The 13,272-nt window shown below is 41.7% G+C and overlaps 1 protein-coding gene across 1 annotated transcript in view; it reads right to left on the bottom strand.

The window, feature by feature from the left end:
- Positions 1-13,272, bottom strand: part of COL20A1 (collagen type XX alpha 1 chain) — a 114,741-nt gene that overhangs the window by 37,496 nt on the left and 63,973 nt on the right. Inside the window, exons 22-24 of the mRNA XM_072110908.1 lie at positions 11,304-11,446; positions 10,755-10,864; positions 9,784-9,942 (exon numbers count right to left, since the gene is read on the bottom strand). Of these exons, the coding sequence (XP_071967009.1) occupies positions 9,784-9,942; positions 10,755-10,864; positions 11,304-11,446 (412 nt within the window). The remainder of the gene's footprint in view (positions 1-9,783; positions 9,943-10,754; positions 10,865-11,303; positions 11,447-13,272) is intronic.

Raw genomic sequence — 13,272 nt, forward strand, 5'->3', positions numbered from 1 at the left:
AAGCCCCACCCATTACCAGAATAATGTAAATTTAAGCACTGATAGATCTCCCCTATGGTCTAGTAGACTCCTTATTTCCCTAAGCCATCAAGGGCACACATATTACCATTCACCACTCCCATGTATATCTTATGTGGATCCACCTATTAAGGTCTACAGAGTCTTATAATACATGACTGGTTTGGGTAAGGATTCTGGGTAAGGAATATGAAAACATATTTTTGATTGTGGGAAAAAGAAAACTATACCTCCATTATTACCTTTAAGGAAAACTACCATCAAATTCAAGGATGATAAACCAAGGACATTTACTTACTCATAGATTCAGGCACCTTGACTGTGGTAATCTTATATTTGTTACTCATGGCCATCTTTCTAAAAATCAACTGTTCAAATTATACTAATGAACCAGAAGAGCTCCTGGGGGCATTGCCAGAGGCTCTCTGTGCTGCAACTACACAGGCTGTTATACTGTGCAGCAGCACTCCCACCCCCCACACACACTTTGGCAAATTTACTTACCAGGTCCTGTTGCGATCCCCGAGGAGCGGTGTCCGACGAGGATAAAGTCTGGTGCGATTCACTAAGATTGTTTGAATTTTAAATCCTGTGCTTAGTCCGAATCAGTCGGGTTGTCCGGCGGCCACGCCCCCGATTTGTATCGCATGAAAGTCGGCAGGATTGCGCCAAAAAACTAACGCCTGCACCAAAAACCCCTGTTAAATCCGGTGCAAATCGGAAATAGTCTGGAAACCCGACCGAATGCCGTCAATGGACCCGTAGTAAATATCGACACTGTGCGCTGAAACTTCCTCTGCAGCTATGAGTTACATCAGGCAAAGGGTGAAGGAGATGCTGCAGGAGAAGGTAAAACATGTAACATTATGTGAAGCCTGGGCATAATTTGACTTTAGAAGGAATATTTATATATAAATAAAGAAGATTACCAAAGTACCTGTATCTTTTCTCCTTATGGAGAGATTCCTTTACGAACTATCCCTTCTTATGTAGGGATTCATTGTCCTTATGGAGATCTCCTTTGTAGGCCACAGTTTCAGGCATGTGGAGTTCTATATGCCATTCAAGTCCTCCTTAACCAACCTTCATAGCGTCTCATCTAGCCAAATCAGTTGCGGACAACATGTTATGACTGCCTACAGTTCGCAGTCTGTTCCTTTTGGTTTGGCTTTTATATGATGTCATTTTACTAGGTTTCTTGCAAGTCAAACATTAATTTAGAGGGAGCTGCATCATTTAAAGTAGCATTGGAGGCATAGTTTTCCTTTTCCTACCCTGGAAAAGTTATTTGCATATTCTTACTGCAACTATAAAGTCACTTGACAGCTGGAGAGAGCCTTTGACAAAAATTCCAACAATACCTATATCAAGCTCCTGGATTCTCCCTATCCTGAGATACAGTCTCTAATATCTATCAGCCCTATCCAAAACACTACTGATATATGCAAAAGACTGGTGGTCCTATTCTGCCAGATGAAAACCGAGTGATAGCTGCGAAATGGCCGTAGGGTTTTAGCAGGGCAAGATTGATATCAAAAGTGAAGGAAAAGTTTTAGATGTGTTTTGTTTGTGTTGCGGTGAGATAAGTGACTCAGAGCAAAGAAAGTGCACACGTCGCGATAGTATGCATAAGCAAGCAATCTAAATCTTAGGTGCAGTTTGGAGATAAAGTCAAAACACGATACCTGTATAAAATCATGTTAAAATTAAAGTGCACATATTCAAAGTAAACAAATAACAGGGGTTGGTGTTGCACAGACATACAGATAATAGCTACAAACAAAGTGCAACAATGTATAAATGTCTGTATCAATAGATACAATTTTACAGCACAAGTATCCTGAAAATAAGGAATGAATAGAAAAGTCTCAATGATAATAAATTGAGATTACTACACTGTACCCCTTTCACATTCCTCCAATTAAAGGGATAGCATGCATATAAATAATTAGAAAGAATAATAACAGGGGTCATTAGATGCATGCGGGAAGAACGAACACTCCCAAATCTTACCCTATATGTTTTAGTGTATGTTCATAATTTCAATATCTCTTGTGTAAATCGTGATACATTTAAAAGAAAGATTTTTTTAATCATAAACAAATAAAAGTATTATTTTTTCTGCCACAATTTCTCCATTCTCCCCCTTTTCCCTTTGGAGATATACCTATCCAAAACAGGTTGATTAGATTGTGAGCCCCATGGGGACAGGGAATTATCTGGCAAACTCTGTGTACCACTGTGTAATCTGTGTACGCTATATAAATAAAGGAAATATTATTATTATCTGTAAAATCCTCTCAGCTTCATCTGAAGTGGGCAGGACTTCCTGGTTGCTAAGGGCAGTGAGGCCAGAGCACTGAGGGCATTCATGTAAATGTGCAAAAACAGCTCAGCGAATCAGGAAACAGAAGCAGTGTTACAGAGATCGGATGTAGGGCAAGGCAGGGAAGACATAGGGCAGACAGTAGAAATGATCATACAGTTATCTACCACACCACAAATAAAAAAATGTATTGACCTGAGCGTCCAATATATCAGACACTGAGCTGATGCTGGCTCAGCTCAAGATCTGAGCTGAGCCAGCATCCTGATAAACAGGGTGCCAGCTGTAACTAACAGCTGACATCTCAGTGTAACACCCACGGTCAGAGTGGGCTCCGATCAAAGGTGTTTAACCCATTTAAACTGCCTTCTGGGGGGGCTCTGCCCCATGATCCCCCGGGCTGTCTTCGGGGGACGCCGATCATTCCTATGGCATCCCCGAGGTCCTCTCCATGGCTGCCACAGCCCCCTCTCTGAACTTACCTCTCCACGCTCCCGCTCCCATTCGGCCACAGCCCCGTGCACGTCCCCGCTTCCTAGGACACGCATGCGCCAGCACTCGGAGATTTAAAGGGCCAGCGCATAGTTGATTATATTCTGCTATTTAATCCGGCGGCTCCCATCATTCCCCGCCAGATCTTCAAGCCATTCTTGTGAAGTGAAAGCCCCTTTGTGTTCCTGAGTTCCCGTTAAAAAAAAAAGTTAAAAAAAATGGTATTCAATAAAAAAATACATTAATAAAAATGCCCATAAGCAGCATAACATATAAAGAGACATGCACAAAAAATCTAAATCATAACACAAACCCCACGTATATAGTATCACCATGTCCATAACAACCTGGAGAATCAAAGTAAATCATTATTGAACCTGCACAATAAACACCGTAAAAAAACTGTTAAAAACCTGCCAAAAATTTTGATTTTCACCTATTTAATCCACAAAAAATGCAATAAAAAGTGAACAAAAACATATCTGCTATCCCATGGATAGGACCTAACTTTTCTCCATGGGAAAACCCCTTTAAGGAGTTAAAACATGTCCAGCTACATCATAAAAACCTATGCAGGAATAAAAAGATTTACACATAGTATGTACTATATATATATATATATATATATATATATATATATATATATATATACACACATACACACACATTTATTACATGTATACACATACATACACAAATTTTATATATATATATATATATATATATATATATATATATATATATATATATATATAAAAAGCAGCCAGGGGTACACGGTAAAACCCCTGCTAGCAGGCAAATGGCTGCAGATAGCTAATGAGAGTAGATTAGCCCATGAAAAAAAATCCCCAATTTCAATCCCCTAGGGATTTTAACCCCATACGTTACAATTTTACTGATTTAGCTCCTATCAATGCCTAAGCAGACACTTCATGATCCATCTTGTGCTGTGAGATGCTGTGTGCTGACAATGTGGTTAGCTTATTAGGGTACAGGTTTATATACACTTTCATTTAGCTTCTGTATAATCACTAGTATGTGAAACATGGAAAGAGAGGCAGATCAGAGATGATGCTCTCAGCTCTTATATCTCAGCCATAACATACACTGTCAGCTCTGCTGTGCCTCCCTCCCTCTCCTGGATAAAGACCTTATCTAGCTGTAGCTTGTAGAGCAAGTCTCCTCACACTGTTGCATGCTGGCAGGAAGTGTCTGTGTGTTTGTGTGAGCTCGTCTTGGAATGCAGGGGGGAGTTGCTGATGCAGAGAGGAGCTCTCTGCAGGGTCAGACAGCAGAACAATCTGTCCTGTCTGACCCTAGACTTCTGATTTACGGTCGGATCCTGGGGTGAACTGAAATTGGATACACCAGGACTGATAGAGACTGATATTTTTGGTAATAACAGTGGATTAGAGAATTGCTATTTTGTCTTTGTCGGAATACCCCTTTGAGTGTCAAGGCTTCTCTGTACACTGACCAATATTTTGTCAATGTCTAATTCATCTCCAAATTATTTTTCTTTAATACTATTAGGAGGGAGAAAGTTATAAGACATTCAGGACTGAATGGAACTCTCTTCCTTCATTGACCGAGAGCCTATACACAAGTCCTTTCTATCCATCTAATACTAACTCCCGACTGATATCTTTTCTTTTTTCCCTATATAACCTTCTGTGTATCATTGGTTGATAATAAAAGGAAGATATTCCTACTGTAAGGCCATCTTTGAAGCTAATAATGCAAATTAGGGATTCCAATCATTTCAATAGAGGTCACAGTCTGGCAGAAACAGCAATAATAACATGGTGATGATATGTTATAACAGACAAATGACCAGCAAATATAAGCAGAGAGTTGAATAATAAGTAGCTCAGATGTGATGTGATGGTATTTAAGGACAGATGCTAACAGGCAGCTCCTATGGTTAATAATTAAATGAACACGTTGATTTAGCAAGGCGTTCTTCTCATTTTGTCCCCTATCAGCGGTCCCCTCTCCACTGACCCACACGGCTATAAATAGCCAGATGCTATCGCCTCTCTTTAAACGCCCTCTGGAGAGCTGGACTCTTTCTTCTCCATTCCCTGAGATGCTGGAATCATTCGGAGCCTGAGTCTCTTCCAAATGAGACCCATTGATCACTGGAAATTTAAAATGTCTCAGGTTAAATAAATCTAGATGACGGATGAAAATAAGGCATTCTGTGCCGGGGCTGATATACCAGGAGGCTGATCCGACACAAGGGTGACATTGCATTAGGGAGAACAATAAATGACTTACTGATGCCTGGTTTGGGCAATATTAGGAAATAGACTCAGTTTAACCCTTCCTGTGCTTCAAGAAGAATGAAACCATCTCATACAGTAACTATGTTGGAGAATGTACTAGCATTGTTTGGGCACCTCCTGGTATATAACTTTGTATGCACAGCCATTACAAGTTACTTATTTTCTTTAATATAGTCTTACGAAACATAATGTCACTTATATGTGTACAACTGGAATAAGTTATACATCCTCTTCTAAATAGTGATGCTGATATTATTAGGTTTAACACATTTTGGGGGGGAGATTTATCATACGCCAAGAGGCTTAAAGGGGTATTCCCATCTGGGCATTTACATTTACTTAAATTCATTTGCCTTATGTAAACATTTCTTCAATTGGATGTTATTAAAAAAAATGTTCCTGTGTGAAGATAATTCCTCATAAATGTAGACATGTTGTCCCTTAGAAACCAGATGGCTTCCTCGGATACGACCACATCTCATTTTGGCAGCGGTGGCCAGACATGTACTATTGAGTCCTGCCGGACCACCAGGATTCAGCGTTCATTACCACAGGGCGGCTGTAGGACCTGCAGTAACTCCTGGACATTTCATATACAAACACCTTTTGTTTCTTTGGGCAATCACTCCAGCAGAGGTGGCCGTATCCGAGGAAGCTATTTTGTTTCTAAGGGACAAAATCACTACATTTATGAGAAATTATTTTCACACAGGAACATTTTTTTTTAATAACATCCAATTGAAGAAATGTTTACATATGGCAGATTAATTAAACTGAATGTGAATGCCCACATGATAAAACCCCTTTAAGCCCCACTATGCCCCCTCTACGCCCAGATAAAACTGGGATAGAAGCAGCTATATACCCCCCCACCACCTTCATGTCTAAAGTGACATTGGCTATGGTGGTATAACTTGGGTACACATATATATATATATATATATATATATATATATATATATATATATATATATACACACACACACATACATACATACACAGTACATACAGTTATGCAGCAGGTATAAGTTGTATATAATCTTGCCGTCAGTGAGATATCTACCATTGTGAGCTGTGCTGCAACATCTATGAGACGAAATGACAATTCTGACTACAGCAGTGCTTCCCACTTCCTGCAGGGGGAAGCAGTCTTTGGGATATACAGTCAGCTCAGCGTTGAACAGGCTGAAGTCAGCTCCAGGGGTAATAGATTGGAAGCCCAGTAAATCCACATTACTGTTCATTGTGTTTTTGGAATCTCCATTTATAATAGTGAGAAGTAGATACTGCCACTATTACTTTTTGTTTTCAGAAAGAGTATCCTATTTAGCTTCAGTTTCACCAACTGTAGCACTTCTGAAACGGTGTTGGATTGCCGCAGGAATATATGCCCCATTGTATGAGGAATATATGCCCCATTGGGGCAGATTTACTTACCCGGCCCATTCGCGATCCAGCGGCGCGTTCTCTGCACAGGATTCGGGTCCGGCCGGGATCTATGAAGGTAGTTCCTCCGCCGTCCACCAGGTGGCGCTGCTGCGCTGAAAATCATCTCAACGCGCCGGAATGCACCACCTCGGACCAGGTGAAGGTAAACGCTTCCCAAGCGACACTTTTTCGGTTTTTAAATGCGGCGGTTTTTCCGAATACGTCGTGTTTTCGTTCGGCCACGCCCCCCCGATTTCCGTCGCGTGCAAGCCGGCGCCGATGCGCCACAATCCGATCGCGTGCGCCACAATCCCGGGGCAATTCAGGTACAATCGGCGCAAATCGGAAATATTCGGGTAACACGTCGGGAAAACGCGAATCTAGTAAATGACCCCCAAAGTATGAGGAATATATGCCCTATTGTATGAGATTTGTCTTTGTATATAATTAATACCATATATACTCGAGTATAAGCCAAGACCCCTAATTTTATCATCAAAAACTGGGAAAACCTATTGACTCGAGTATAAACCGAGGGTGGGAAATGCATTGGTCACAGACCCCCCCAGTATGTAGCCAGCCTGCCCCCAGTAGTATACAGCCTGCCCCCAGTAGTATACAGCCTGCCCCCAGTAGTATACAGCACTGACCCCAGTAGTATACAGCACTGACCCCAGTAGTATACAGCACAGCCCCCAGTAGTATACAGCCTGCCCCCAGTAGTATACAGCACTGACCCCAGTAGTATACAGCACTGACCCCAGTAGTATACAGCACTGCCCACAGTAGTATACAGCCAGTCCCCAGTAGTATACAGCACTGCCCCCAGTAGTATACAGCACTGCCCCCAGTAGTATACAGCCTGCCCCCAGTAGTATACAGCTGCCGAGACCCCTAATTTTACCACCAAAAACTGGGAAAACCTATTGACTCGAGTATAAGCCGAGGGTGGGAAATGCATTAGTCACAGCCCCCCCCCCAGTATGTATACAGCCTGCCCCCAGTAGTATACAGCAGCCCCCAGTAGTATACAGCCTGCCCCCAGTAGTATACAGCCTGCCCCCAGTAGTATACAGCTAGCCCCCATTAGTATACAGCACTGCCCCCAGTAGTATACAGCCAGTCCCCAGTAGTATACAGCACTGCCCCCAGCAGTATACAGCACTGACACCAGTAGTATACAGCACTGACCCCAGTAGTATACAGCACTGACCCCAGTAGTATACAGCACTGACCCCAGTAGTAGCGGCGCCCAGCAAGAAGTTGGAGAAGACAGAAGACGGGTGCGGAAGCACATCGGGGCCACCGGAGGGCGAGTATATAAGTTTATTATTTTTTAGGCAATGGAGGGTTTCCGTTACTTGAAACCTGGTAGGCTATCCCCTTTGATCTTTTTAGACAAAAGACCCAGCGCACTACGTTCCAAAGGCGGTTTATTAAATGAATAATTAAATAAATAAATAAAAAATAGATTAAGATCAAGACGCGTTTCGGACCCGAACCGGGTCCTTCTTCAGTTGATTTATTATTTTTTAAATATTTTTAAGTATATGTACTTAAAACTGACTCGTGTATAAGCCGAGGGGACGTTTTTCAGCACATTTTTTGTGCTGAAAAACTCGGCTTATACACGAGTATATACGGTAAATATAAATTAAAATTTTACATTTACATTATAAATTGCACCATTGAGCAAATACTCATTCAGCAAATAAATAAATGGTGAGGATTTGTGGATGCAGATTTTATAATGTATTTATCTTTGTTTGTGTATGTTTCTTGAGTATTATAACATTCTGATGCAGCATTACAGCTTCTGTGTGCTCTAAGTAGGGGGTTTGTATTTGTCTAGTAGCAAAGCCTCATGCACACGTGATTTTTGAGGGCCAGTGGGCTGTTGGTTGTGGAACCATGGACAATAGCTGACAGCCAATCTGTCTGTAGTGTGTGAGGGCCCTACACCAACCAATGGCAATATAAAATGACTCCCCGGGCCGCAAGCATGGGCAAAAATAGGACCTGCTCTATAATTTGCAATCCATGTTGCAGTGGATGAACCGACCATGCGCATGAGCCCATTGAAAGTATTGGAACTATATATTAGCCACAAAATAACCCGCTAGAACACAGCCCCAATATACAGTTGTGTGCATGAGGCCTTACAATGTGCGTTACATACTTATTTTAGTTTTGACTCCTTAAGAAGTCTCCCTGTATATGTAACACAGAGTCTACCTAGTGGACATTTCTCCCATACCAAGATTTGTTGGAAATTTTTGATTCTTCGTATATAACCATTGTTTCATTCATGACTCAGAGTCGTGGCATTATCCAGAAAATCAACTTTGAAGTAAGATGTAAATTGGTTGAATAAAGTCACAGAGGCTAAGTGTTTAGCACTGAAGTTAATTTCTTCTTGGCCCATTCTCTGTAATCTTCATCTCTGCATCCAGAGAAATCAGTATCGTGAATTCCTGAAGTCTACTGTACGGTGTCAATCACGGCCGAGGGGTTTTTTTTGGGGTCGGTAAAGCTTGCCTTCATTGCTGAACTCTCCACCTTCATGACTTTATATAACTAATTTACATCTCACTTCAAAGTTGGTGTTCTGGATGACGCCACCCCACTGAACCACGATGAAACATTGACCCACATTTATTAAAGTGTTTCCCTCAGTTTTCTATCTGATTTATGAAGTGTTTGCTCCAGTGTTGTGTCGTGGCTGCACTGTGTCTGCTGCGCCCCAAAATTCTGCACCTAAATGGGGGTTAGGTGGACTGTGCACCACATTCATTATAGTGACTCAACACAATTGTGTTGCATTCTATATGTTAAAGGTGCAACAAAGAAAAGTTGGTGCACACTTCCCAAGCAATGCAGGGTGCACCAGATTAATGAAGATCAGGCAGCAGTATTTTACTACTTTTGATAAATCTAGGCCATTATCTGCTTGAAACATACTGCTAGTTTAGATGAGGCCAATTTCTGCTAAAAGGTTCCCTTTAATATCTGTATTTTTTCCTGGCAAAGGGGGAGGGGACGCTATTTCCCCACTGCATAAAGCAGCAGAATTGCTAAGTGCTTTTTTGTTGTTTTCTATCTACACCGGGTTATCATTGATACAAAGACAGAAGTCATTATAGTACAAATACTGCACAAAAATCATAAAAACATGAAGAAATAACAGGGAAAGTGGAGGGAACCAAAACAAATGAGATCAGTTATACATACTGATGAGGAGCCACTTCTTGGACCTCGAGTTCTTGTTAGTTTACCTAACATTTCAAAACCCAAGGTTGTCACCTTCCCCATGGTTTTGAGTGTCTTCTCGGACACCTTTTGGCAATCCACGTAAAGCTTCATATTCAATCTGTCAATAGACAATTGCACCTGCACCAGGAAACATAAGTTAGAATGGACATCTACATTAATAGATGGAACAGATTTATTTTCTAAATGGTATTTTATTTTAAAACCCTAGGTTCTATGACTTGGTTGGTGCTGCTTGAGAAATGCCAGTAATATCATTACCATCATTGGTCCACCCTCAAAGATGTGGAAAGTTTTTACTGCATTTGCAGTTATTTGTCTCTTTATGGAATACCGTATTTTCCGGGCCATTAGGCGCACCGGAATATAAGGCGCATCAGTCCGATGCGCCTTATATATGTAATAATTCCATATATAAGGCGCATCGGACTATAAGGCGCAGGGTCCGGGGGTGTGGCGGGGGTCCGGGGGTGTGGCGAAGGTCCGGGGGCGGAGCGGAGACCCGACGGGACGAGACGCGACACAACGCTGAGACGAGACGCAGAACGCGGGGAAGGTGAGGGGGAGGTGGAGATTGGCATACTTACATAGGTCCCCGCTACCGGAGACAGCAGATCTCCAGCGGGAACTGCAGACCGACGCGGCAGAAGTTGTAAGTAGGGTCCGCTGCCCTCCTATAGGGCGCACCGGACTATAAGGCGCACTTTGGATTTCCAAGGAAATCCAAGGCTTTTATGTGCGCCTTATAATCCGGAAAATACGGTAGTAAAGAACCTTCACAATATCCTTATTAGATGTCATGAATAATGACATTCCCTGGAGCCCTAATCGTGATCAATCATTCAATGGGGGATATGTATCATACGCCTATGCTTCATCCCCCACTGAGTCAATACACTAAGTCAATGTCCCCCAAAAAGTCAATATTTTACCTTATGGAAGCTTCCATAGAAGATCTTATTTACTTCTTGCTGATTGAAGGTCACCTCCTGTAATCTGCCTTCATTGTCAGGGTGGAAGTATGTCAGAGACTGTTCAGTTGCTGTTAATGGAACATAGGAAGAGATCTGCCTGTAACCATGCCTGCAACCCAAATTACAACTATCCAATGGGGCTACTTGTCCTAGAACAAACTACTTGAGGAGAAATAAATACACATGGATGATGTACTGTTATAGCAGCATTCTGAAATCAGTACTAAAAACTGATGGTATAAAAAACATGCTCTTAAAGAGGTTGTCTAGGACTTTAAAAGCAAGTTCTTAATATTGAAAAGAGTACCATTACTGTCCACAGGTTGTGTGTGGTGCTGCAGCCCATCCCTATTAACTACAGTGCAGCTGAGCCAAAATAAATGTTGTAAACCCATGGACAGATGCTATTTTACTGGATAACCTCTTAAACTCAGTATCTTCCTGTCCCCTGGCAATATGAATCCTAGAGTTAAGATGATATATACTTCTATATTTGGAACACCTTACGGTCCAGGATAATTCCCATGACAGGCTGGAAATCTTCATCTGTTATTTGCCACACAGCAAAGGGTTCCTGTGCGGCATTTGGTGGCAGACGTAGAAGGAAGCTGAGGCTGTGTTCAGGTGGAAGTCCATTAGGATGGATTTCTCTAGGAAGGGAAAAGAAAGAGAAAAGATTGTAAGGCTTTATTGTAGATAAAATTATAAAACTATAAAAAGTTCTGATTTCTAGAAAATGAAAAAAAATACATGCCTTGACATTACAGGTAAGCTGTCACTTCTTTTACCCCATTAAGCAAACAGCACCCCCAGGTAGGGTATGAAATATGCTTTGTAGAATCCCCTCTTTTATGTTAAACCTTACCTACTAACCTACTGAAAATCACCTCTGACATACAAGTCGTGAAAAAAATGGCAATTTCTGGCGCTGCTATTATTTCCCCCCTTACTTCACAAGTGTGGAGGGGAACAAAGCCGGCAGCAGCGTTCCTGGCTCATGCCTGGGCTCTAGCTATAGCCTATGCCCATTCAGTTTAAATTGTGCACAACTGTGGGGGGGGGGCAATTGTTAGCAGCCAGCCAAGATAGTTGCACATTTGAGGAGCTCTGATACCCCAAAAGCAATCATCAGCCATCTGCCCTCATATGTGCCCCAAATAAGCCTTGTACTCACTACCATGTCAGGGGGCTTTTACAAGTGGCCAGATATACCACACATGCCAAAACTACCCTGATTTTGCTGGGCCCTCCTAGGCTGAAGGGCCCACTCCATCACCACCTAGAGCTCCAAAAGGTAGAAGTATTGCAAGGACAATGCCTAATGATAAATAACCTGCAATGTGTAGCGTACTATCACATAATATAAGGGGTCTTAATTTCCTTTTTAAACCGTAGAATGATGATTGACCACTCTAAACACCAACCAGATGTCTCCACAAGATATTTATCCTCGGCTTCAAGTCCCAATAATTTTCACTCCCAATATAGAATTTTTTTGGGAGACAAGGGTGCCAATTCTCCTCCAACTATGTACTGTGACCCAGAAGGTCCTTTTCTGATACTCCCAGGCACCTTATACTCAAGACAATTATGCATAGTCAATTGGTACCCCCCTCCTGAACACCGTGTTATGATTTGGCGTGGAGACAACAATTTTACAGTCCTACTACAGATAGCACAGTCCTGCCAAGGACAGCACAGCTGTGATTAGGTCTGATGTGTCACTTCTGGACAGGCGTGCTTTCATGCAATTACATGTGATGATGTTGATTTTTTGACAACATTTTATTCCCCCTATGTTTTAACTATTTTATGTCGATGGATGTGTATTGTTTGTAATGTACAAATTCTATTTGCCCCCCTGCATAGCGTTATTCTTCTGCAGATTCCTATTGTAAGGCAGTATTTATTTTTAAAACAATAAAACACTCTTTGAAACTAAATTATGCAGAACTGTATGATGGGCAGGACCATCATCCACATACAGCGAGAGGCCGGACACAATGGGGCAGATTTATCGAGCTGTCTGAAAGTCAGAATATTCCTAGTTGCCCATGGCTACTTTAGCTTTCATTTTACCAGTGCTCATGAATATTTTAAAGGGGAGCTGTGATTGGTTGCCATGGGCAACTAGAAATATTCTGACTTTCAGACAGCTTGATAAATCTGCCCCAATGCACCAGCGGATGATAAATATGAGCGTATGTGCCTGTATCTCCATTCTGTAGCACATATTTTCAAGCCTGATGCAATTTGAAAAAAAAATAGGATCTTATCTTCATGTGATGCCATTACTTTAAGAGCAGGACTAATGTGGATGAATGGAGAAAGGGGTCTATCAAATAAATTTTTTCAGAGTTTTTGAGTACACCGGCTGCAGCTTGGCGGTTGGGAAGTGCAGCTGCTGCAATAAATGTGACCTATGTTGGACTGACTTGGTTCTATAAAATAAACCGTAAATGCATAATGCAAATTT

Source organism: Engystomops pustulosus, chromosome 6 (genome assembly GCF_040894005.1).
Source record: "Engystomops pustulosus chromosome 6, aEngPut4.maternal, whole genome shotgun sequence".
In the NCBI taxonomy this organism is placed as follows: domain Eukaryota; kingdom Metazoa; phylum Chordata; class Amphibia; order Anura; family Leptodactylidae; genus Engystomops; species Engystomops pustulosus.